This window comes from Chelmon rostratus, chromosome 8 (genome assembly GCF_017976325.1).
Source record: "Chelmon rostratus isolate fCheRos1 chromosome 8, fCheRos1.pri, whole genome shotgun sequence".
NCBI lineage: Eukaryota > Metazoa > Chordata > Actinopteri > Chaetodontiformes > Chaetodontidae > Chelmon > Chelmon rostratus.
Window position 1 is genome coordinate 7,226,165 of NC_055665.1, and position 26,819 is coordinate 7,252,983.

Below are 26,819 nucleotides of genomic sequence, written 5' to 3' on the forward strand. Positions count from 1 at the left end.
TTACATGGCCAGGTATGGCCAGTAGTCGGTTTACTGATTAAAAAACTAGACAAAAAAAACATATAATCACTTCTAAAATATGATTTGTTTTAATACATGACACTACCCAGCTAAATAGAAAGTTTAAATTGCTTCAACCTCAGCTAGCTAACAGCAAAATGTCACTTGCTTATTAGTGCATCAGTAATAATAATTCAATAATACCGAATGATATAACATTCACAGGAGTTTTTCTCACCATCAGCACTTTTACTTTCGATACTTGAAGTACATTTTGCTGATAATACTTCTTTTACTTAAGTAGGATTTTAAATTCAGCACTTTGACAGTAAGATGACATTTTCTTTAGGGCGTCAGTGTCGTTTTTGGTCAAATAACTGAAATCCATCTAGGTCGCGCCCATCCACGTGCTTTAAAAATCTGCCGACCTCTGACAGGAAGTCGTCACCACGCTGCTACGTCACTTTACCCAATGCGGAAGAGATCGTCATCGTAAGAGCTGTGAGTTGGAAGGTCTGTGAGATGTGATAAGATTACAGTGATTTTGACGTGTGGGTCAATATTTTGAATGAGTGAAGCAGTTTCCATTAGCAGTAGGTGTTTTCTGGTCATGTGTGAGTAGATCTGTGCTTTTATAGCCTCGTAGCAGTTGAGTTCAGTGCATGTCTCGTGAGCCAGGCTGGCAGTTATCGGAGAAATCAATCACTTGCTGCATGGAAGATGAAATATTTCTTTAAATAACACATTAGATAAAACACTCAGATAATTCTCACGCCGTATAAGCAATAATGTGGTCATTCTCTTCTGTCTAGTGTAGGGTGGGTAAAGTTGACAGTCATAAACCTATTCACAGTCATTGAATCGCTCATTTTTAGACGGGTTTAAGTCCGAACATGTCGTGGATAAGGGAAGGTGAATTAAACCTGCTTGAAAAGATTTCAGCCAATATCCTGAAGGTAAGCCTAAAACTGCATATTCTTCTATAGCAGCTACCTGTTTGTCGAGGCACAGTTAGTGCCTCTCATGTGTTTCCATGTCATTTGAGTCACAGAGCTATGAATCAGTTTTCCGACAAAGAAATACACAGTAATGTCTGAAAGAAACAGATGGTCATTGAACATCTCTAACCGCAGTTATAGAGGCTTTTCAAAGAATTCTCAAAGAATCTTCTAACCATGTAGATGACAAAATATTCATTTCAACGCATAATGATAGCGATTTCTCAATTATTCAAATATCAGTGCGCCCTGAAAAAAAGTAAAATGCTCTTATTTCAGTTATATTTCTCTATACTAATGTTCCAATGTATTATTTTAGGTTTTCATGTAAAATAATGTGTTTATATTTTTTATGTGTCATGCCAATGAGTACTGCTGGCTATCTGCATAGGAAAATTGGGTTCATATTTTGTGTCTTCAATTATAGAGCAAATATTTTTTATCCAAATGGTCAGATGGGATTGAGGATGCTGAAAGTACCTCCAGAGCAGCGTTAAGTGTTTAACTTTTCAAAGTTGACTAGCTATTTAGTTTTCACAATTACGCATACTGAGCTCTGTGACTTGAACATAACGGTCATATAAGAGGCACAAACTTGGGCTAGCTTCTGTCACAAGACACAACTTCTGTCTAAAAGTAATCAGCACCACTGAAGGGCTGCAACTAAGGGTTATTAACATTAGTCATTATTTCATCTGCCGATCATGTTCTCGATTAATCAATGAATTATTTCCTCTCTAAAATGCTAGAACATGGTGCAAAATGTCCAAAGAGTCAGAGTTGATATTTTTGAGTAGCTTATTTTGTTTAGGAAAAAAACAGTCAAACGTTTTCCCCCAGTTTTTCATCTGCATTCACAGTCTTCATTAGCAGATTGAGGTCATCTCATCTGCTGATGAAACTGCAGTTGAAAGCCCTGAAAAAGCTTGCAAGTGGACCTTGAGTCAAGATTTTTTTTCAAAATACTAATTTTTAATGTCAAGAATAAAATCTAACAACCAAGATAACAAGATAACAAAGAAACTCAGTGTCCTATTGTGGAAGACATTTTCAGAAGCTAGAACCAGAGATTATTTGGCATTTTTTCCTGAAAAATTGATTAAAAGATGGATTACCAGAATCTTGCCATATTAAATTTCTCTTTAGCTACTAATCTTTTCAGCTCTGAACTGTATTATTAAAATGACTTAATGTCTCTGTCAGTACAACCCAAGCCTCTCCTGACATATTGTGTCTCCCAGGCTGGACCCATGCCTAAACATGTGGCCTTCATCATGGATGGTAACCGTCGCTTTGCACGTAAGAAAAGCATGGAGCGGCAGGAAGGGCATATGCAGGGCTTCAACAAGCTGGCCGAGGTGAGGTTGTGTTGGGATTAAAGTCTTCTCACATACACTTGCCATCTGCCATAAAATGCATTTCGCTCATGTATATGTGTAACCTTTGTCCCTTCCACACCAGACATTACGATGGTGCAAGCATCTGAACATCCAGGAGGTTACAGTGTACGCCTTCAGCATCGAGAACTTCAAGCGCACTAAAGACGAGGTGGATGGGCTGATGGAGCTGGCCAAGCAGAAATTTGAGAAGCTGTTGGAGGAACGGTGAGTTTCAAGTTGAGGATTCTGAAGGTCTGAAATAGCTTTTCACTTTGCTGTTGCTTGTTGGCCACTTTTTATACATCATGTGAGTCACAGCTTCCTTAAAGTAAAGTGGAGAGGAACAAAATGCAGTGCTCAAGCACTGCTGTGTACTTACAGTAAGTCCAACCTTCATGTTTCAGTTTCAAGCTTTGCAAATACGAACTGAAATGAACTGAAATGGGTAATAAGTAGCCAATTGTAACAAGAGCTTTTTCAAACAACCTGTTAACGGCTTTTAAATCAACAGATTTCACGGTTGCATTTCAAAGTATCCACACAGTGGAAGTATTGGAATTTTTTTGCTGCAGCAGTAATGACACCCCTGACACAGAAACACCAACCATTGCATTGGCCATTGAGTAAGCTACACTGTGGACTGATGCCAGAAAGGCCAAGAGGAACAAAGACTGACTTATAAGTAGGAGTGCACAATATATCAGTTATTTCCATTGCTATTTTGGCGGATGCTGACTTTTTCAATGCAATATGCCAGAATATCTGGTTTATAACTGTAGATGTTGCCTCCAATCATACTATACAGTGGCATACAAAGGTTTGGGCACCCCTGGTAAAAAATAATTTATGCTTTTTGAATAGCTAAGCAAGTAAAAAAAAAATGGCCTGATTTCCAAACGACGCAGAGTTAAAGATGACACATTTCTTTAAGATTTCAAGCAAGATTACTTTTGTATGTCGATCTTTTAGTTATAAAATAACAAAGAAGAAAAAGGCCCTGAAGCAAAGGTTTGGGCACCCTGCATGGTCAGTACTCAGTAACACCCCCTTTGATATCACAGCTTGTAAAGGCTTTTTGTAGCCAGCTCGAAGTCTTTCAGGTCTTGTTTGCTGGATTTTCTGGCATTTTTCCTTTCACAAGGCTTCTAGTTCTGTGAGATGTTGGGCCGTCTTGCATGCGCTGCTCTTTTGAGGTCTATCCACAGATGTTTGATGATGTTTAGGTCAGAGGACTGTGAGGGCCACTGCAAAACCTTCAGTTTGCGCCTCTTGAGGTAGTCCATTGTGGATTTTGAGATGTGTTTAGGATCATTATCCTGTTGTAGAAGCCATCCTCTTTTCATCTCCAGCTTTTAAACAGACAGTGTGATTTTTGCTTCCAGAATTTGTTGGTATTTAATTAAATCCATTCTTACTTCTACCCATGAAAAGTTCCCCATGCCACCAACTGCAGCACAAACCCAAAGCATGATCAATCCACCATCCACAGGTGTAGAGGTGTTTTTTTCATGAAATACTGCACCCCTTTTCCTCCAAACATAAATTTTCTCATTTTTGGCCAAAAATACCTATTTTAACTTCATCACTCTACAGGATTTATTAACAAATTGCAACAGGCTTGTTTAGATGTTCCTTTGCAAACTTCTGACGGTGAATTTTGAGGCGAGGATGCGGGAAAGGTTTCTTCTTATGTCTCTTCCATGAAGATCATATTTGTGCAGGTGTTGCTGAACAGTAGAACAGTGCAATGTGACAATGTGACAGTCCCAATGGTGATTGTGTACAAGCCATGACCCTATCAAGCTAATTAAGTTTAGAGACCTTTCCTTTTTTCACTCTAAAATTGTACAAAACAAAAATAATGCACTGATTTTGCTTAAAATTTTAAAGAGAATGTGCATCTTCTTCTTACTTAACTATTCACAGTAACATAAATTTTGACCAGGGGTGCTCAGAAACATTTATTCCAACTAATCACTTAACTATAACAGTGAAAGTTTAAGCTAATTTGGAGGCACATTAATCTGTTTTTCCACAAATGGCCACTGGAAGTTGGCCCAAGACAAATGGAATCTTGCATCACCAGACCTTTTTTTATGTTGCTCCACAATGGAGCATATTTGCTTGAATGACGGGTTTAACTTGTCACACTCGGCTTTGGTGCTTGCCACTTATTCGCCCCACCTCAACTCTGTTCTTCAGTAGTTACCAAAATCACATTTTTCCCTGCAGCAGTAACACTGTAGAAAGTGTGGTTGGTTAGTGCCTGTTAATCACCTTTACACAAGACAGTGGACTGCAAACGGCTTCAGGGGGTCTGTCCTCACTGGCTGCTCGGTGGAATTTCCAATGTGTAGGCACCTTTGTGTATCCCTTGGTGGGGAAATGCTGATGGACACGCTTCAGCAGCCTTGTAAACTAGTCTTCTTGTTCTTCCTGTTCCTCTTTAAGCTTAAGATTTTTCTCCTCCTCCACGCACCCCTTTTGTCAATCCCCTTCTTTAGGGACAACCTGGAGAAACATGGCGTGTGTATCCGCGTGCTGGGCGACTTGACTATGCTGCCGCTCGACCTCCAGCAACTTATTGCCAAAGCTGTGGTCACAACCAGGGCGCACAATAAGTATGTGTTTTATTAATTTACTCCTCTGCTTTTATGACCCCAACTCAACTTAACCGCCATACCAGCCATATAACAGATTTTATGTCATACATTATAAATGACCACGACTGAACAAATGCTTGTTTTGCAGATGTTTCCTGAATGTGTGTTTTGCCTACACGTCACGATATGAAATCACCAACGCGGTCAGAGAAATGGCTTGGGGAGTGGAGCAGGGCCTGATCAAAGCAAGGTAAACAACAACAACAACAGCAGCAAAGACCAGACTGAGCTGATGTTGATGTTGACATCATACCAGCGTCCATAATGCAACAGAGAATGTGAGAATGTTGAACCGGGGAGCTGTTGCTCTAACAAGCTGTGTTTGTGTTGTTCTGTCGTGCTCAGTGATGTTTCAGAGACGTTGCTCAGCGAGTGTTTGTACAGCAATAATTCTCCCAATCCTGATCTGCTCATCCGCACCTCTGGAGAGGTGCGCCTCAGCGACTTCCTTCTTTGGCAGGTGAGAATGAGAACGAGTGCATGGAAAAACGACAGCAATTGAAGATGAGAGTTGTCGTCTTTAATAAGCCCCTTGAGAGATCTCACTCAAGCTTAGAAAACCGCCAAAGTAAGATAGGAGATATGAGTTCCCAAGCTTGTTTGAGGGTTTAGTGGTCATTGCAAGTTTTTTTTCTGAACTGGCACCCTGGCAGTTAGGCTTGTATTTCAGGTTATGTTGCTCAAAGCATTCACCTCAAAACATGATTTTAAACAAGGCTTTCAGCTCATGTGGACGTTGCCCAACATTTGTCTTTGACGCCAACAAAAATATCTGCCAAATACGAGTTGGATGCAGCTTTTAAAGCAAAGCAGACATGATACAAGTCTGCTTTTTGTTTTCCGGTAGGACTTTGTGCTGATCTTCATGATTCAAGAGTTCGGGTAGAGTCACATTCTGCGTCTCGTTGGCTTCTTCTGTAATGTGGCAGCCATCAGAGACGAGACATGACACGTGGAGTTTACCAATAAAAATGTGATTTTAGATAAAGGATTATTTTATGATGCGTGCTTGCTACAGTACTGACTGACAGCCACACATGTTTAGGTCATAAGACACAGACTGTTTGTTTCTTCATATGATTTTTTTTTATAATAGCTTTTATGCCTGTAACAACAAACTATTATCCACCAAATTAAGAGTTCAATCCACAATAGACAGTATTAACCAAACATCCAAAGCTTTATAGCTTCTCTTATGAGACTTTTATTGATTGTCTGTTTATCTTCCGTTCTGCAGACTTCCCACTCCTGTATAGTGTTTCAGTCAGTCCTGTGGCCAGAGTACTCATTCTGGAACCTGTGTGAAGCCATCCTCCAATACCAATTAAATTACAAATCCATTCAGGTAAGGCTTATATTGAGACAGAGTTTTGTTGCTGTCACCAATATGGGACTCTATGGGACTGAAAAGGCTCATTGATTGGGTGTCATTGACTTATAAAGCTAATACTCTCACTGGTGTCTTTTCCGTCAGTGCAGGTGAGCATCTGTGTGTGACTTCAGCTGCCTGTTGCCAGTGCAGTGAGTCTATCGGCACTTTAGTGGGCTGCTATATTTTGATTTGAAAAATGACCAATGAAAACGGTCACTGTCAGATCTCCATTAAAATGGAACCACACTCCTGATTGGTATTAAATGGATTAGGACTCAGTTGTGTAGCAACCCATTGTAATAATGACTATGTGGGTATTGGCTGTGTGATCTGTTGGTTCATGACTTGAAAACTCTCACAAAATGAAGCAATAAGGTAGAGAGATAAGGTGATCAATCACTGCATGTCCATTACTCTGGTGCAAAACATGCATTATAAAAATGACATTAAAAGCTGTTGCATGTGTTGTCAGAAAGCAGCAAAGGCTGTGATACAGAAAATTTGTTACAAATAATATCAAAGACAGAGGAAATTTCTTGGGCCAGTGTTAGAGAAAAGCAGTCTGTGTTGCCTACCATCTGCCACATAATGTGCACTGTCTGATGTGCATGTCATGAGTATTGTGATTTTAATACTGTACATCTACATTATTGTCACCGAAACAAACAAGCACATACATTATTTGTCCTACTTGACATGACTGATTTGTATTTTAATGTTGTATTTTAGAAAGCCAGAGACCTCCATCGAGAGCATCAGGCCTTGCAGCAGCTAGAGGCGGATCGTGCCTGTGTAGCAGAGCACCTGCAGCATCATGGGAATGGAAAGCCTACAGACGCCCGGAGAAGACACGAGGCACTGCTGCAGTACGCCACCTGCCGGGAAGAACGGATTCAGGACTTCCTAGGAACACTGAAGCACAAGAGAGACTCTTACTTTAATGACTTACATGACAACGCTGTCTTGGCCTAAGAAGGCTCTGAAGAGCAAACCCCATGTTGAAGTGGGGGATTAAGCCTCTCCTGTCCTCTTCCCAAAAGGGCTTCTGTGGAAAAGGGAAGAGTGACCAGTATCCAGGAATGGTTTCATTGTTTTACTAGTTTGTACAAGTTGAGAGGGCAATTTTACCCCTATGGGGCTGTAGAATAAATGATATTTATGATTGTAGATTTAACAAAAAGTCTAATATGTAGAAATGTCTGGTCAAGATGTAGTTAAATAATTGTGTAAACTGTCTGTCAAATGCATGCCATTGGGAGATTAAGTTCTGTGAGTGCAAGCCAGGGGTCCTGTGTTTTGAAAATGTTTCTGAAGCAGCCATCCAGATTAATATAAATCAGTCCAGTTTTGCATTTTTGTTGAGAAGACAGTGTCATTTGATGTTTGTGATTAATGGCATAACTAGATTTTGACCAGCTTTCTAAAACAGAATAAAGTGATTGCTGTATGTCAGTTATGATTAAATGATGTGTGATTGACTTCTTTGTACTGAGATATCACATGTTAATGTTATGGCTGTCTTTGAGCAGTTGCTCAAGTTCTGGCCTCCTTCTGGTTTTTATACCACTTTTGTAAGGTATAATCTATAGTATCTCGAATACTTGGGCCTTCCTACAACTGGAAAGCTTTCAGCCCATACGGTCATATTAACTAAACATTAGCTTTCTACTCCTAGCTGCACCAAAAGAGAAGTAAATTGAACTATTTTATACTATTTACCTTGTACTTTTGGATAGTTTAATCTACCACATTGCATAATAATATAAGCTGATCACCTGTTGTGTGCGAAAAACGTTTTTTGTTTGGTTTTTTTTTGGGGGGGAAAAGCAACCATATAACTATCTGTGATTTAGTGGAATAAAAGTGAATTATCTTCCTCAGAAGGCACAATTCGTCAGCTCAAAATGTAGTTAACTGTACGAAGCGATGGATTGATCTGGATCGACTGTTCTATGCTCAGGTGCCTTTTTCCGATCACACCCCTAATCAGTCAGAGACCTTCGGCACAGCGCCTCCTCGCGCCATTGGTCAGTATCGTTCCAGGCTGCTTCCTGCCTCTTTAATAAATGGGTGGTGCCTGGAATCACGTGACATATTCTCATCCAATGACAGACATCGAAATACAAAACTGGTTCTAACCGGTTTCGTTCTTATATTTCGGCGTATAAACTACAAAAACATTCTTTTGCATTATACATTCGCCATTTTACTCGGTGAGTGGTCGGTTGTCGTCTGTTATCTCTCCGAAATAAAAGCCCGTTTTGCGCTTACATTTTTGTAAGCTTTCTGGTCATTTCCTGTCAACAACATGGGTAAAGCAAAGGTAAGATATTTATTATATTTTTTTATTTTTAACTCAGTGCATTAGGTTCTTGTTTTTAACTTGAGGTTACCGTTAGGCTGCGTTTTATATTTCTGCATCAGAGGAACGTCGTCATCCCGAACCAACAGTAACGTTACAGCCATGGTGGTCCGGCAGGAGAGACCTGCTCGGGCATCCTCCCATTCGTCGTAAATAAAAGTTTGTACTGGAGGTAGCAACGTAAAATAATCGCCTAATCAGTTTCACACGACGGATAACCGACGCAAATATATTTTCACGTCCTGCGCCAAAGCTCTGATTAGTGCAGCCGTTGACATTGCGTTTTGCAAAATGTCTGGCTGTTGGGCTTTTCCCTCTTTGACAGTGGGGTTGGAGGGGGGGTCTTGACAGGTTAAACGCAACAAACTTTTGATACGCGCTGCAAATGCGTAGCTATCAGGTCGACATGAATGCATAACTTGTGATCTAAATTAGGAGTGTTTATGTACCGAGCAATCGAAGTAAGTTCAAGCGCAACCTGTAAAATTGAGGAAGGAGTTGGGGGAGGGGAGGTGCCTTTTTTTTTCTCCGTGTGTTTTGAATAAGAAAAGTCAGGCTCGTTCATGCAGGTTGATTCAAATCAGGTTTAATATTTCGTCAGACAATTTAAATTTAATCAACAATGGCCGTAAAATGTCCAACTCTGTTGGCGTTACTGTAATTGACACCAGTGCGTAACGTTATTAGTAAATGTGGGGAAAAAAAATCAGCGATGTGAATTAATTAACTGTTAATATGGTGTCCTGTCTCGTGATGAGTGTTTGATTTCATTAGCACTAACGTTAATTTTGCGTGTTGCGATTACACATCCTGTTGGAATTTGTAACGTTATTATATAAAAAATACCTCTTTCGGGGGGAATTTTTTTATGTATATATAAACTAATTCTTAATGAAGTTTCACCTGGAATGTGATTTTGATTAGTTGTAATCTCTGCACGCTTGCGTTCGGCTGCATTTATTATGCGGAGGTAGCTACAGATTAGTGAAGGAGTAATCTTATCAGTTTCACAACAGCTGTGTGTCGGCGCGCACTGATACAAAACAAAGGAAGCTGTCAGGGCGCCAAGGCGCTGTCATGGTGACAGCACAGCCCGAGTTTGAATTCAAATATGGGCGGGAATACATTCAAAAAAATAAAGTTTCTGAATTTGGCTTTTGGTCTTGTGGTTATTTTCTGTCAGTACAAGATCATATTTCCAGAAATGTTGATACTCCGTCATCTTGTTTGAGTTGATATGAGATGAGATGTCCTGTATTATACTGTCATTCAAATTGTAATGTGTTTTTTTTTCTTTCTCTCTTTCAGAAAACCGCCGTCCCCACTGAGGTTTGTAAAAACAAATATTGATCCTCTGTTACACTGGCACATTCTCAGAAAGCGATTTAAATTGTTTTGGTTTTTTTTTTTTTTTTTCAGTTTAATAGTTGAAAATTGTGGTCAAATGCTGCTTTTAATTTCATTTTGCTTAGATGTGAGTTTTCTTTTTGAAGTTATTTTGACAAGACAAACTGTCTGATTCCCACTTAGGCCTGTGAGTATCATGCTGAGTTAGGTCCATGTGTTAAAATCAGGCAAACTAGTTACCTCTGCATTTATCTTCCTCCTGTCACAATAGGAAAGAAGAATTTCCCAGCGACTGAAAAAGGTGAGCTTCTTAGAAACGCAGTCAGTCAGTCCATTGAAAAGCACTGCTATCTTTGCTTTGTGGTTATTCTTGTTCTTTGTTTCTTGTTCATCCAAAACTTAAACTTTCCTAACAACAGCTTCCTGCAATGATTGACTTGAAATTGAAAAGTACATAAACCCATCAGCTGTCTATTTATATAGATGCATGCTTTATTAAAGTGTCGTACTTCTTTTTCTATTATCTTTTGTCATTACAACATAAAATGGGGATTATTTTGAGCAGTGGTCATAAGACTAACATGCTCAGCGTCACCTGCCGTTATTGCTCACTTTCCCCCCATCACCCATGCTCTTCTGTTATGTATCTTACTGTTACATACCATTTGAAATCTCTTTCTTTTTTTGCAGAAAATTAGCGAACTACCAGTGGAGAAGAAAAAGGTTGCTGCAAAAGTATGAAACTGACACAACACAACACTTCACAAGCTGAACTCACAGAACATCTCTATGTTGTATGTTGCATGAGAAACTGATTCATGGCCTTGAGTTCCTTCAAGGGAAATTAAGTTTGCCCTAGTTCCAGGGCAAATGGGAAAATACATTTGAGAAGCAGTTTAGATGTTTTGGTACACTTGATTTTGTTCATTATTCTGAAGCGTGTGATTATTATGTGATGACCAGAGAGCTCTAATCTGTTAGTAATCACATATTATGTCATTTGTAGAAGGCACCCAAAGCAAAGAAGCCCAAACAAGCTGAAAATGGGAGCGCCAAGGCTGAGGTTTGTATCTGTTATGAGAAAGCACCTCCACAATAAATCTTACACAACAATCGTTTGGCGGTAGTTTGTGTTAAATAATTCATGTGCGCAAATTAGCAGAAGACACTTTTTAATTTATGTAATTTATTTACCTATCTCAAGAGTGTGAAGGGGATGAGAACAAATGTTATGATTGCGATAAACTAACACATTCATGTGAAGAAATTGAGTCATGGAGTATTTGGAGGCTCTTCAATACCAAAACACAGCTGCAATTTTTAGATCATGGGCATCTGTATATGAATGTGATTAGAAAAACTCAGTCTTGTGAGCAGGACTTATAATTGTAAACTAAAAATACACACCGCCAATCAAAGGAAAACTCTGGAAAATGAAGTTGTGGGTTGTTGGTGCACATATCGTTTGTCAGTAAATGCAGTCCTGTCTCTGATGGCAGTTTGCCATGATTTTTATAACTTGTAATAACTAAGTTGGTAAATTGTTTTCCATTTTATTTGGTTTTGAAAGGATCTGAAAAGGCTGTGTCTGATAGGATGAAACTTGCAGGCACCCAGCAATATACTAAATACAATAAAGTGAACTAAATCACGTGATGATGATCACAGTAGAGGGGGATGTACTGTCCTGCTGCCAAAGTAAGCAACGTATATAATGTGCTGCTTTCTTACTTTCTGTCCCCAGGAGCCAAAGGCCGAAGCCGCCGAAGCCAAATGAATAACGGTTCATGTGCTCACTCTGTGTACTTGGTGATTGTACAGTTTTAAATAAGTATTTTTTACCAAGTTTTATATTACAAATGTCATTTATAGGTTTGTTTTGGGCTTGCACTTGATGTAACCGAAGTTTGTTGTCACATTCATATCCATTTAAAAATGAAAACCATCCATATTCTGTTTGTTTTTAAACTGCTGAGTAATAGATATTTTCAACAAGTTGGATTTTGAATCTAATTTTAAAAGTGATAAGGCAGCTAAAGCATATTGTTAAAATTTGAGGGAGAATAGGAATTTTGCCTTTCATCCCCTCGTATTTTAATGTTGAACTAATAAAAAATTGCTTACCAAATGCTTTGAAACACTGTATGTTGACATGAGATCCAGTCATTGAAAAGGCCACAGAAGAATACTGTTATTAGGTCAAAAGTTTCATACATCCCAAAAAGGTATGATGTGAACCTGGTCATCTGATGAAAAGTTAAATTATGTTTCTGTTTGGGGGAAAGGAAGCTTTTCTGACTTCAATGGTTGATCTAAATGTTCTTGAATAAAAATTTTCAAAATGTCTTCTCTGGCACTTTGTTGTGACACAAAAACCTCATCAGAGAATGTGGAAAAATGAAAGTAGCCTTGTTTCATCTAGATACACAGTGACTGTCCAGTGTCCCGTCGTGTTGTGGTACTGTCGTCCCCAAAACAACTCATTTGATAAGTGGTTCAGCTTTTATTTTCAACCTGCTGATGTGGAAATGTCATATTTTGATATGATTTTTGTCCTAAGTGGATTTCTTCTACACAAATACATATAAATGTACTGTAAGCTGGTTGGCTTGAAATGAAAAACCAAAGCTTCCTTCGAAAAGATAAAAATCCTTCATCTGTATAAAAGTAAGAAGGTCCTGCATCTGAAAGATCACTTTGGTAAAACTAAAGTGGGAACTAAGCAACAAACTAATGATGTTAAAAAATCAATTTTTTTGTCTTCTATTTTTGTATTTTCTGATGCTGCAAGAGGAGGTGAATTTTTAGCAGGTGTAAATATCTCCACAGTATTAACACAAGAGTTACTCCCGGCTTCACCTACATGACTACAATGGGACCCTCTCTCTTCATAGTCTCCATTGGACTCAATTTGCACACAAATAAATATAGTTTCTATTGTATGTTGTATAATATATTTTAATAACATTAGTATTCATTATTTGTTACACAGTGCTCCTACTAAACCCAGTTCTGTTAGAGCTTTACTAGTGTACTTTCATTATGTGAATGTGTAATCATATAATATTCTGGTGTACGCTGTTAGAGCTGACAGTGTCATATTCTCCTTATATATCTCACCTCTATGTGACTTCGCATGTAATGGTATTGCTGTATTAGTTCAAGCACAACACTAGTTGTGGGTAATGTACAGTATGTGTTGTGCTATTGCCTGCAAGTTTTATTGCAGCCGTATCGTTCCTATTTTTTTCTGTTCTTCCTTTATATTTTATATGCTTGTAATTATTTTTTAAGTTTCTATTTCTATATCTATCTGTATTTATTCTTATATAACACCCGAACTGCCCTTCTGGGGGGGCAATAAATGGTTATGTTATCTCGTTGGCTTCCCAGCTGTTGCAAACCCTCAGTGTCTTTGCTCGGTAGTACCAGTAGAGGGCAGTGCCACATCACTGCAGACAGGTCGGGTAGGTTATCTTTATTCCAGCGGGGGTCTCCCTCTCCTTTAACATGCCTCAGCCTGTGAAAGTAGGTCAAATATGACACGTTTTGTTTTGAAAAGCTTAATCAGAGTTTTTGCTCACATCATTGATCATGCTGATGTTTAGATGTGTATTTAACATCCCCATTAAGAATCAGCAAATATATGTTAAAATATGGGTGAAATGCACCTTTATTGTCTACTTTTAACCACGGTTTGCTTATTATGTATATTTTTAACATATGGACCTGGTATTAAATTCCCCTCTTTCTGTTTTAACTAATTAATCTGTTATTGGTTTTGTTAATAAAGTTGTAGATAAATATTGTAAACACATATATGTAGATATATTCTATTCTTCTCTATTTCTAGGTAAGTTTCAAGTTTGGAAATATTTGTTGTTGACAAAAACATCACCGCATGATCCCCTCAGTGGCTGTTCTGGAGCTTTTGATCAAATCACAAGATCTTCTTCATCAGCTGGCGTTCGTCCAGTTGTCATGGAAATGTAGATACAGATTTTCAGTCTGAATTTACATGGATGAGAGGTCCTTAAAGTGCTCATTCATTGACAACTGGGCAAACTCCATCTGCTGAGGAAGACGGTGTGATTTGGTTGAAAGCTCCAGAACAGCTGACACTAACTTATTGAACACTTCTTTCAATGGAAGTTCCCACTGTAGAAGAGCTTGGTGAGTTTGTGTACTTTATGTCAAATAGGTAAACTACTGAAAAATAAGGTTCTGATGCTGTCGCTTCGGAATCGGAATTAGATGACATATAATATCAAGGCTAAATTATCTGTCAAGGAGACTGCAACACCCTCCGTCCTGCTGGGTGGGGTCAGTCATGTGCATTCCTAAACTAGAAAAGGTATGAAGCACACGTAGGCCTACCGTGGACTGAAAACATACTTTAAATGAGTTCACTGTCGCTCCATGTGCCGAAGCCAGGGGGAAAATGACACCAGGCAGGAACAGGCAGGAAGGGGGCTGCAAGGCAATGTAGCTAAGACATATAGGTCTATTAATATGTAGGAAAATGCGGGGATAAATACCTGAGACTCCATTAACGCATTAGATTGATAGTTAACTCTCCACATGGTGCACTCACTAGTTGCTCTGAAGCTTTCCATCATTTCTCAAAAGTTGGGATTGAAAGAGAGCCAACATGGATGAGAAGCCCTCCTAGCCGCATGTTTCCCCCCTTGGATGAACCACATGTGGAGGGACAGAGCAGCTAACTGATTTAAACTCTGTGTTTACTCTAAGTATGTGTACCTGCAGTGTGGAGGACACCGCCCTTTTTCTCCCAGGTTAGGAATGCAAACCCTGAGCTCCCATGAGCCTAGTCTAAAGGATGGAGGGTGTTTCTACAGTCACCTTTAGCCTTTTAGTGCTGCGACTTGGATTGAGGTTGTACATGGACTGCATTTATGTAGCGTTTGGGTGTTTCCCCCAAAGTGCTTTACTTTTGTCTCCTATTCACCTGGTCACACACACACACACAGACTGATGACAGCGGACTGAGAGTGATATGGTTCAGTGTGTGCTTCGACGTGTGGACAGAATGTTCCGGCGTCCGAGAGATAAGCCTCAGCGACCCCACAGTTTGTCACCTGCCTTTGATTCAATCATCTGTCTCCAGTGGTTTAATGTGACATTCATTTCCATATATCCAAGACAGCATATTAACAGCATTTAGCAGACAGTTTCTGAGCCATGATGGATGGAAAGTCCTTAAGGTGCCCATAAAAAATGGAAATTTGAGCATCTATAGTTCCATGACAACCGGCTAATATCATGAGGTCGATGAAGGTTGTGATATGATCAAAAGCACTGAGTGGACCGTGTGGTGAGTTTTTGTCAACTGTTTTTTTCAAGGTCAAGAACGACCTGCCAATCCTTTGCATTTCCTTTGATCACTTTAATTGTATTAGCTCGAAAGATGAGACTGAAATTAGGTGCTTTTGAGCCATGGTGGACAAGAAGACCTTGTAGTGATCAGGCAGCTTCATCTGCGGAGGAAGATGGTGTGAACATCTCCAAAATGCATCCCGGTTTCAAGGGTTTTTGGCAACAACTGTTGGCAAGGTCAAGTACGACTTTTAGTCTAAATTGATGCAAATATATTATGGAATCTGGGAGTTTCCCTCTTGCAAGCTGTGGACAATAAACGCTTCTGTGCATGTGCAATTACTGCCTGCATCAGTTTCCTCGAGCCATGCAGTTTTTAGTCCAACAGCATGTCATGGTGAGCAGCCAAGCAATGCAAACACAAATATTTCCATAGCGCACACATGATGTCTATCAAAACGTAGGAATTTCACGACATTTGAAAGAGAAGAAAACAAAGAAGGAGACAAAATGTTCCTGCTCGCAGCACACGTGAGCAAATGTCTGGACGAGCTCATTCCTCCCGGTTGTGGGGGTCCATGTATTTCACATCCACACTCACATACCGTGTGTGCGCTGAGTGCCCCGCCCCCTGCACGTATACAACATGCCCCGGCTTCCTATAAAGACTTTACATCGAGAGCGCAGCAGACTATCCATCCAAGCACAGAAGCCCAGGCCAACTAACCAGAAGCCGGTGCAGCTGCAGGTAAGAGTTCCGCTTTTCACTTTAATGAGAAATAAGTCAATGAAGTGATGAGCCTGCGCCTGCGGCCGGTTTTTCAACAGTTTGCGGCCCTTTCAAAAAGCAGGACAATGCGCTACTGTCCGTGTATGTGTGGGTCGATGTGGCCTGTTTCTCACCTTTACTTTTTCATTTTAAAACTTGAATCAAACGCATCTAGAGTTTGACCACGTGTTCACAAATGCAGGATATTCCTACGTTTTTTTGTGTGTTGCGCCTGGTTTACATCGTTGGTTTTGGGAAAGATCTTTTTAGGCTTGCGGAGGTTGAAAAACGAATAAAAAATAAGAAAATAATCAAAAATTGAACAACTTGTTGCCTCATGCTTTTGAATTTAAAGGGCAAAACGAACTTAAAGTGAAAAGCTGCGCTTAAGAGGTTTGTCTTTGACTAACTGATAAATTGGACTAATTAACATTTACAGAAGTAAACAGTGTATGGATGGGTTTGTTTCTGCATGTTTTGCGGCTGACTGGGACCAAATCAAGATTTGCATCGTACTTTTTTCTTCAGTTTTCTTGAACCAGTTGTTGGTGTAGAGATATAAGTTCCCACAGGTTAAAACAGGTTTTTATTCTTATTAGTCGACAGGTTGGCTGCTGCATTTTGGTTTTGTAATTTTAATACTTTCATCTTTAATGAATATTGCAAGTTTGAGCTAAACTTCTAAAAAATGTTTGCTTTTTGCATCAAACAATCTTGCAAATATTAAAACTGGCCTCATCTTGAAGTGCTTTGCTGTTTGGAGTCAGTTCGTCTGTGCTGCCAGTTTGACCTTATCTGACTTGTCTTTTTGTGTTGAGGACTTGTGCAGATTGTAGGTCATCTGTACATAATGTACTCTGGCAGCATGCCGACTACTGAACACTGCCCCTCTTCTTTAATGGGGGTTTCTTGAAAGTGCATCCAGTTTGAGTTTCTATCAATCTGCTGCGGATGAAGATTTTTGCTCTTTGAATGAAATGAAGACATTTTTAATGTCACAGAATAATGCCATTAAAGCCAACAGCATTTCCCCTTCTGCTTTTTTTGCTTGCACATTTTGGTTCGCTGTTATCATCGCAGTCACTGGTTGGATCAGGTTTCAGACTTTTGGGTCACTTTCCCTCCTTGATTAGATTAACACTCCTGTGTGAGCTTAGTGGGGGGGCTTTCTAACAGTAGGTGGGCAAGCAATGCTAATCAATAAGATTGAGATTTGGCTCATTTAACTGACAAAGCTTCATTCATCCATCTGTTACTCTGCCAGATTCAAATTCTTTGTTCCTGACATGTTGGGGGGCCAAAATGGAGGCTGTGTCTTGTTTCATTGTCATGTGCATCTTGACGAGGCGTTCAAAGGATTTGCATGAACTTGTTAAAGTCTGACCTTCCCTTAAATGTCCAGTAAGTGGCAGGAAGAATGCATGGATTCCTTTTCAACATGGCTGCTCCGCAGTGGAAACATGACTTGAGCATCATTTCTAGAGCTGAAGTGATAAGATCAAAAGTGAAGCAATCAAGGTAGCAGGGTTCATTATTTTACACAGGGTTGCACAATGAAATGTCGGTTTTCAGCTATTTCGATAACTGATAAACCGTCTAGGGTTTTTAGCGCAAGTAAGAACTTGTGATGGGCGTTTTCACTATTTTTTTTCTTTTTTGATGTTTTGCTGACAGAACAATTTATTGCAAAATAATCAACCAATAATCGATAATGGAAAAAGAATCATTAGTTGCTGCCCAAATTATTTTGTTCCAAATTTCTATGGAGTTCTGCTTTGCTGTTTGCCGTCTTCAGATCAGTTTGTGTTGGTGTGAACCGTGGTCTTTGCTTTAATATTAATTGAAAAACATAGGCCTCTGTTCAGAAGCTGCTAGTTACATCATCACATCATAAACGCTTGAGCGTACAGAACAGCAAGACCCCCCCCTCCCGGTGACACGGAGAAGCCATGGCAGCAGTCGTGGACAGGCCATCGTCATGGATGTGGAGTGTGGAGGACTCCCAGACGGCGGAGTGGAGCGATTGCACAGCGAGTCTGCCCGTCAGGTTGATGATGTAATCCTGAGCCGAGGTTTCTACTTTGTGGGCAGTTTCGCCGCAGCTGCCGATGCCTCCGTCTTTCACGCGGCTTTTGTCCACGCTCACTCACAGGAGATGCCCTGCTGCAGGCAGGCGGATGAGCTGAAGAGAGGAGTAAAAATGACACGAGAAGGAGGGACCAAGAGAGGGGGGGAAAGGAGTGCCGATGGTTTCCCATTGGCTGCTTGGAGTAAAGTACACAGTGTACTCGAAGGCTTAGTGGCCTTGTGCATTCTGATGCTGATTGCATCTTTCTGTTTTTTAACAAAGAGATGGAGAAAATTAACTCTCTTTGTGTTTTGACAGCCTCTTTCACAGTGTGGCATTTTTCTGCCATTACTGCATTTGCCTTCTACAAATCAGCTGAAGATCAGAAACTGGAATATTATAATCTTTCGCATTTTAAGACAAGTAGGAAGTCGTTTTGCCAGAAAGCAAATGTCACACCTAGATGTTGAAGCGTACAGGCCACCTGTTTGCATTGACTCATTGAGCGTTTGTATGCAGCTGGTATTTTGAAATGTGGTCACAAGTGATGCAGAAATGTGGAAACGCCCTCGTGCTTTCATGTCGGGCCTCAGATAGACCTAAATAGTTTGCAGGTGATTCACCTGGACTCCTGCCGAAGCATGTAGTGAACCACTCCTAAACACCGAATCAGCTGCTGAATCAGCTACCAGTGAGGATCTTCTGCATTCAGACCTGGTGACTTGCGATGCTTGACCCTTGCTGTATACACATGAGGATTAAGATGATCACGGCGCAGCCCAGTATCAGGGCAGTCTGCGAAACAGTCACAAAACTGAAACCATTAGATTTGTTTTCATGACAGCACGACTTTCGAAGTAATAAGACCAAATGCAGTAAAAGAGCGAGAGTCTGCACAAGGAGGTGAATGAATGGGCCAATCACACGACGTTCCCACAGGAAGTCTCCTGTTGAAACCAATAGACATATTTGAGTGTTTTAAGAGAATAATTGTTTTAACCCAAACCACGATCTTTTCCAAAGCCTAAACAAGAAGTTTTGCTGCCTGAACCAAAGTGTTGCCTAAAAAGTGTCTCAGCAAGCTTTATTTTGAAAGTCAGACCAGACGTTGCATATTTAAAGTTGCTAGCTTGAGCAGATGACAGCAGATGAGGTGCAGGCATTAAATATGCTCCCATTTATATGTCACAGAAAATGTAAAAAATAAACAAATCCTATAGATTCAATTTCATGACTATTTAAAGATCTGCTGGGAGACTGCCTTGCTTGGCGCGACCATCTACAAACCTTTGAGACGGGTAGCTGTACATTTTATGTGAAAACATGTAAAAAGTTCATGTAAAAAGCACCAGCGTTATTTTGGCCACATCTGCCATCATGTAAACAAAGGGAATATCTTCTCGATCCCCACAGTGGAAGTCAGCCTTCTTTTTGTATGTGTGCACTGAGCATAAACACCAGCAGCCAAGTGATTTTCAATGCTAGCGAAACAGCATTCCCAGAGACGTCCCTTTCATATGGCAATTTGGCTGGCAATGAGCCCGCATCAACCTGTACAGTCATCAGAATATCATCAGATTGCCAGCTCATCACTGGGAAATGGTTTTAAGAGAGCCTCAGATAACCACTGTTAGCCAGTTTATCTTTGATCTCCTAATGTGGCTCCACAAACACAGAAATGCAGGTTAAACCTTTGCACACATCATGTCTTCTTTACTTGTGGTATAAAACCACCTAAAAGCGACTTATGTCGGATTATTGTGTCCGCTGTAGACTGGCTTTGGGTCGTATATCAAGTTTTGACTCACTCTAATCTCTTAATCATGCTGCTGTAAAGACTTCCAAGCATGAGCCTACATTGTGGCACCTGTCGGACAATCGGTAGCCTCAGATAACTCCTTATTGGTGTGGATCAGATGCCAATTTGGAGCCAAATTTTTGAGGTTCAGCCACATTCTTGTCATGTTTGTTCAAGGTGTGACTTGTATCTGTGTGTGTGTGTACCAGGCTCTTCACTGGAAGAAGCCCAGATATCCTGATAACACCGTATGTGATGCTGTACTTCGTTTGCATCACTCCAACAAAGAACCCTTCAGGAAGCATGGGTTTTTGGCAAAACACGGAGAACTGAAATTGCATGACATAAAACACTGGCTCAGATCTACGGAGAGCAACTGCAACTCTTTGTTCGGTTAAGTGGAAACAGATTATGTAACACAGGCAGCTTGTAATATAAAATGATTGTAATCTGGAGGTTTGTCAGTTTCCTGATGGACAGTCCTGACGTCTGGCGGTTAATTTCTGCTCCGGTTTGAGACGCTGTTTGTATAACTTTACACTTTAACACGCACGCTGCTTTAAGAGCCGCCCGAAATGAGCAAATCACACCCAACGCTTCTGAAAGGGGTTTTCTTGTATTGGAAGGAGTGGAAAGGGGTGTGTTTGGGAAGGCGACCCACTGAAAGTAATGCATTTCGACAGTGTTGTGTATGTGTTTGAGGGTGGGTGTGTGTGTGTTGTAGGCAATCCTGCAGTTCTGGTTGGGTGAGAGCAGGGTGTATAAAAAGGCGGAGCACAGCGCAGAAGCTCTCTCAGTAGTTCGTCACTCTGTTTGGCATCGGTTAGGATTTTCAGCGTGGCTGGGAGTCACAGGGTCCCACGCATCGGTTTCAGGCTTCTTTTTGCCGTCACGGGGCCTCTGGAAGGTGAGGAATAACAAGCTTTTGGTTTTCACAAACAAGACCGACTTGTCACACAAGGATCAACTTTGAAAGCTTGGATTTTTTTTTTTCTCAAAAGGGGGTTTAACTCCAACCAGGTTGGCACATTAATACTTACCTGCCCCTCAGCCCCCCTCCTCACCATCCCTGGAAGCTTCATCACAAATGCAGGGGTCAGTCCCAGCAGAAAGTGACTTTCCTAGTTGTAGCTGTTTATGACGCTAACACCAAAGGGGTTGTGTCCTAAATGCACAACCTCCTCTTCCGCTTCTGGTCTTTCTGGGATGCCTTTTGAGATGATCTTTTTCCCAACTTTGCACCAGTAAAGACAATCCAGCTTGAAAATGTTACATTTTGGTTTCTCCCTGTTGGGTACTTTTTGTTCTTTGCCATGCTCAGATGGACCTCCATCCATCAATCCCTCCATCCGCATGCTTGTCTTAAGTGTTCTTCCTCAATAATTAGTGTCCAGCAGTTACATGAAACGCCACATTCTTCATCAGTTATTCATGGGATTGCCCATGTGTGAATGAATGAACAGTTTCATTTCTTTGCTGCGTCACTTATTGACGCAACATAAATGGACGCTCTGTTGCTTTGGTTGCAAGTTTTGTACTTTGGGGCATTCTGGGTAGAAATGGTGCCAAGTAGGTCAGGTCTGAACGGATTCCAGATGTGATCTGATACCGGCACTAATATGTCGGGTCTCTCTGCATGGGGTTCATTTTGGATCTGCACGGAAGTTCAGTGCCACGGCTGCAGGCGAGAGATGTTCCGTCCTCGTGCATTGATCAGATGGTTTTGGTTTATTTGCAAGCCAGCAGCAATGTTCTCTTCCTCATGTGGCAACAACGCTCATTGAAAGTTTACAGGAACAGTCGATCGTATCTTAATTAGAAGCTGACGTCTTCCTGGATCCAGCTGCCCCAAGGCACGACGAGAAATACTAGACTTATTTTAGTACTTTTCATGTTTTCTGAGACGCAACTCCCGCTCACTCCTGGTGTTTTTCTGTTGGATTGCTGCGCAGTTACTAAGTGAATTCTCCTTTCTCCCTCCTTTATTGCAGGTCTTGCGAGCCACCCCAGCTCTTCCTCCGTTTCGCCCCACCTCACACCACATCAATAGACATGATCATCAGACTGGGCAGGCTGACTCCTGGATATTTTCGCCTCCTCCAGGTATGTGTTGCTCCCCCACAGTTTATGTATAAACTTAGCAAAAACGTGGTTTTCTATTTCGTATTTAATGTCAGCGTGTCCATCTGTGTTATGATTTGCTTGTATGGGCACTAACAATGGCTCTAATGGCAGAGCTGTTCTGTGACCCACAATCCGCTTTGATCGCCAGTATAATGAGGGGTGACACTAATCATTGTGATATCATTTCCTCTCTTTCTATTGTTCCTCCTGCTGTCATAATAATCCACTCCTCAGTAGTGACCCTCCATATGTCTCGACTGCTGTACAAAGTTTTTGTTCGCGTATTAACGCTAATTTGGAAACAAAGGCTGTCTCCTGTATGGCTTCACACCGACTCAAAAACTCAACAGACCGGAGAAAATCAACTGACTGTTACATAAGATTTGACACACTGGCGCAACAGTAGATTTTCATTATTAATGCCGAGTAGTTACTGTCTATTGTGAATTTTACTATGAAGGACTACTTTTCAGGGGATTTTAACTATGTGTGTAAAGACAGATGCACTTTAACATATAGTTTGACTTTGTATGCCTTTAAAGGAGATGAACGCTTCATAAACTTCTGCAAAAAACTGTGAGAATGTTAAAAAGTGTGTTTTAAAATTCTAAGAAACTTGCTGGAAATGTTTCCAATATCATAAAGAATAAAATCATGATCACAAAGCATTCAAAAATTACCTTTTTAATGTCTGCAAACCTACCTCTGGCTCTGAAGACACTAATGTTTAATCATGGGTTCCACTGGCATTTTTCTAAGTGTATCTCTTTCCACCAACATGGCTGCGTCACGTCTTATCTGGTGTGGGGTGTATGGACACTTTCTTTAAATTTAAAAGGGGTGTTTTGGAGTGTAGGCAGCTGTCTCAAGTGCCTGAGCTTTTAAAATGCTGACATTCCTATCTCACCGCTTCGGGCTCTAAATGTGTCACAGAGCAAGGAGGAGCTGCCCTCTTACAAACCACATACAGTGGGCATGATTTGATATAGCTCATTCTATACAATACAAGCTGTTGAGTTCTGGCCACAGCTTACATTCTACTCTGTGTACAGAACATTGTGTTCCCGTTCTGCTGAGGTCGCTCCCCCTCCTAAATGTTTAATAACGGTTGTTGCCAAAGGTTTGGGGAGGGATGTTGAACTAAAGTCTGCAGATGGTAGATGTTTTAAGGAAGAAGCCTCTTAGGATAAAGTATTTGGTGAATGTTTGCTTTTTTTTACAGGTTTGGTCAGTCAGGCTTCAGCGTCTTTGCTGACAAACAGATTTTGAAAGGCATTCATTGTTTCCACAGACAGCTGACCTCTGACCTTTTGTCCTTTGTGTTTTTGCCTCTGCAGAGGCAAGTTGCCGGTGAGGTGCAGACGCAGCCACAAGACCGTGCCGTCAACCAGATCGCCATGATGCTGGCCATCATGGGCCTGAGTTTGTCCTACTACAGTGCCAAACAGATGACAGAGAAGGTCCAGGCCCAGCCTGCGCCCTGAAGGGACTTGACCTCTGATGCTGGAGATAATGGATGAGCCAATGAGAAGTGAAGGCGGGTGGAGCATGGAGGCAGAAGTGGAGAACATGTCTTCCAGGACTGCACTTTTCTCACCTCACAGTCATAGTCACACTCAGACACTGAATTTCTAGGATCCCGCTCTCACCACGCACAGATTTCAGGGCTGATGTTAAGTGTTTTCTATACTTTGTGTCATCGGGACCTTGAGGGGTTTGTCGGGGTGGCTCACTTGGGGTCATGGGTGGGCCTGGTTTTACGGACTGGTTTGGGTGGGTAATGAGATCCAGCTTCTGCCAACAGGGTCTGACCATTAGTCGTTACAAAGGTACATGCATGCAAGATGCTGTCAATACTGTTCTGATCTACGAAAAGGGGGAAAAACTCTAAAATAACTGTGAATTTTGCCATTTCTCAAAGCTTTTCCAAACATGGTTGATTATATGAACAGTAATGCTTTATAAGGGAAGGCTGACTGCAATTGAGATGTACCTTGTAACGAAGTGACGGCAGGCCCAGAGCGTAGTTAAAAGTGGAGGAAAAGTTAGCACAACCCTTTAAGGTATTCTGTTTTTTTTTTCCCTCACAAGATAATATTGCAGAGCTTTGTGAACACATTACGAGCTACAATCACAAGCGGCGTGTTTATATACTTCTGAAATGTACCTGTCAGGTGTCGCAGATTCACTGAATATTTGCACAGAAGTGCAGAAACGTTTTTAAATACTACTATGGATCTGCAAAGGGACTTAAAACTACTCACCACCTTTTTTATGGTGTTTTTTCGTCTTTGAGTTCAGACTGTTTTAACATGAACCTATGAAGTCCTGTTAATAAGACAAGTGAATCCCTGATGAACACCCTGGTTAAGAACCCTTCCTGCAGTTCCTACTACATCTTAACGCAAACATTTAACTTTACTGAACATTGCATGGGTGTGCAGACTTTTAATCAAAGCAAAATTCATGAGTCTGTCTTGTTTTTATTGATGAATGAATGTATGACTTTGTTTTGTAATGATTTAATAAAGCTGTGAATATTTTGAATGAGACACTGAGCAGATGTTTAGTGATATGGTTTAAAATACTGAAAGCTGACATCGTCAGCTGGCACTGGAAGCTGCAGAGTATTTCCTGCATCAGAATCTGGGCCGAGATCTGCCCGCAACAGGAAGTGGTCAGGCCGATGCACACGTTATGTCTATTAGTGAGGAAAGTTTCTTTTCTCCCAGCTGGTAGTATGCCCTCTGCACACGCAAGCCTAAACTGATAGTGACTTTGCAAATGTGTGGTAGTGCAGGGATGGCTCTTCTTGTGCGTCAGAGTTGGAAAAGCTGTGCAATAAACAACAAACATAAGTCGGCAGGGTCGGTCTTCCACATTAAGCCTTGATTATTAAGTGGCAGCCGTTTTCATCACGTCACAGAATATTCATGGAGCATTCTTGGTGTTCTACAGATTTACATTTCCTCCATCATGACATTAGATACATCAGTAAGTGCAAGGACGTTTTCACATCTTCCTGTCCTACACTGGCAGGTTTGAGGCAGATTGGCGGCTGCTGTTCCGCACGTCCTCCCTTTCTCTTGCAGGGCGTGGAGTTTAGGAAGTGCGCATGCCTGCTCGCTGTCTGATGTGATGCCATGTGACAGGCTGAGACCTCGTTGGGCGCCACGTGCCCCTCTGCCCACGCCACAGGCTCCTCCCCTTCGCCCTCCCCCCTCGCACATCGCTGGGCAAAAATCTCACTTTGCCGTCTCAGTGATGCTAGGCCCAGGACACAACCCTTAACGAAGGGCGGCCATTGGCTAACCGTTGATGCGTCACCAAAATCGGCCTGGTTCTGAGCCACAGAGACAAAGGGATGGGGATAAGGTCATTGGTGGGGAATGTGGGAGAGGAGGATCATTGTGTGGGATGGGAGTCGGGGCTTTATTCCCCTCATTTTATTTTGTTTAAACATCTGACCAATTCTCACAAAGAGGCATCCGATTAGACAGAGAGGTCGCCTCAACAGTCAAAACCAACTAAAGTTCTGTAGACGACACTTGTGCAGCTTCAAAGGTGTTTGTGAAAGCCTTCAGCAAAAAACAATTATTCAGGAATTAGTGGAATTTGGAGCCGCAGGTTTGAACAAGAGCCCCAAAAAGGACTGAAGCTTATTCTCATACGACTGTCACCTTTAATTTTAACAGTCACTGAGTTCATTATGAGAAATGGCGTAGATCTTTGAGTTGTACGGCAGTGAGACAGTTTGTTCTTCCTGCATGTATCATCTCGCACAGTAAATCTGACCTTTTTCTTGACAGGCCGTATAACAATGGAGACCTTTTGTTTTGGATATTTGAACTGATTCAACTGAAAATGAAGCATACTGGCACTTGTTTCTGTCAAAAAGTACTGCCTGTACCACAGTCATGGGCATGAAGTGTTTGAGCCTCACAAGTCCCACCCTTCTGCATATGAACATATCAATGTTTTGTTGCTGCGGAGATAAGATATAGTATTTGAGATGTGTATTTTTTTTGTGTATTAACACCCTCCACCGGAGGTATTCAGCATGTAGCCATGAGCATTTGATGTCCCTTTTTGATTCAAAACAAAACCTTTCATGACGGAGACTAAAATGTTTTATCGGCATGTTTCTTAAACCACAAAAAGCCCTGCACAGCACAGTCGCAGTGTGAAGTAGCTGGATGTGAACGTGAGGCTGTCAGTTTTAGAAAGGCAGATCACGGTCCTGTCCTGTTTGTGTGCTCAGACCACATGAGGTCACGTCTCAGCATCCCTGGCAGAGTCGGGCTGGGGAGACGGCAGGGTGCACGTGCCCTGCCGGAGCATGTGCTGGGTGGAGGTTCACTCTGGGGTGGCCTCTGCCCGGCGAGTCCATGTTGTGACTGGCGTCCAATGTGCAGACATGCAGAGAACACAATGTCTGTTAGATCCCCCTGGGGGGGGGTCTGCAGCGCAATCAGCAGCATCCGCTTTTCTCTGCTACCACATCAAGGTCTTAAAAAAGACATGTTTACTTATTAAAAGCCCTTCTAATGATTAAAAGACTATTTTTTCAGGGATTCTTAAATTTCTCTTGTTTTCACTTTT

The 26,819-nt window shown here is 41.2% G+C and overlaps 1 protein-coding gene and 2 long non-coding RNA genes across 4 annotated transcripts; all 3 read left to right on the plus strand.

Annotated features, from left to right (window-relative positions):
- The first annotated feature begins 469 nt into the window (after window positions 1-469).
- dhdds (dehydrodolichyl diphosphate synthase) lies at window positions 470-8,162 on the plus strand. 2 transcript variants are annotated; one of them, XM_041942659.1, is made up of 9 exons: window positions 470-513; window positions 876-956; window positions 2,240-2,356; window positions 2,460-2,602; window positions 4,882-4,998; window positions 5,129-5,230; window positions 5,386-5,500; window positions 6,278-6,385; window positions 7,142-8,161. In XM_041942659.1, the coding sequence occupies exons 2-9, from the start codon at window positions 894-896 to the stop codon at window positions 7,382-7,384; spliced, it is 1,008 nt and encodes a 335-aa protein (XP_041798593.1). In that variant the 5' UTR covers window positions 470-513; window positions 876-893; the 3' UTR covers window positions 7,385-8,161. The 2 variants fall into 2 exon arrangements, with proteins under 2 accessions (XP_041798593.1, XP_041798594.1); XM_041942660.1 differs by having other exon boundaries at window positions 483-501; window positions 7,142-8,162.
- A 365-nt stretch (window positions 8,163-8,527) lies between these two features.
- Window positions 8,528-12,466, plus strand: LOC121610666. Its single transcript, XR_006007044.1, has 6 exons — window positions 8,528-8,735; window positions 10,083-10,103; window positions 10,393-10,422; window positions 10,812-10,856; window positions 11,128-11,184; window positions 11,866-12,466. It is a non-coding gene; the product is annotated as an uncharacterized LOC121610666 (long non-coding RNA).
- Window positions 12,467-20,894: 8,428 nt separating this feature from the next.
- LOC121610943 lies at window positions 20,895-24,767 on the plus strand. The gene is made up of 3 exons (XR_006007057.1): window positions 20,895-21,000; window positions 22,085-22,196; window positions 23,555-24,767. It is a non-coding gene; the product is annotated as an uncharacterized LOC121610943 (long non-coding RNA).
- The last annotated feature ends 2,052 nt before the right edge of the window (window positions 24,768-26,819 follow it).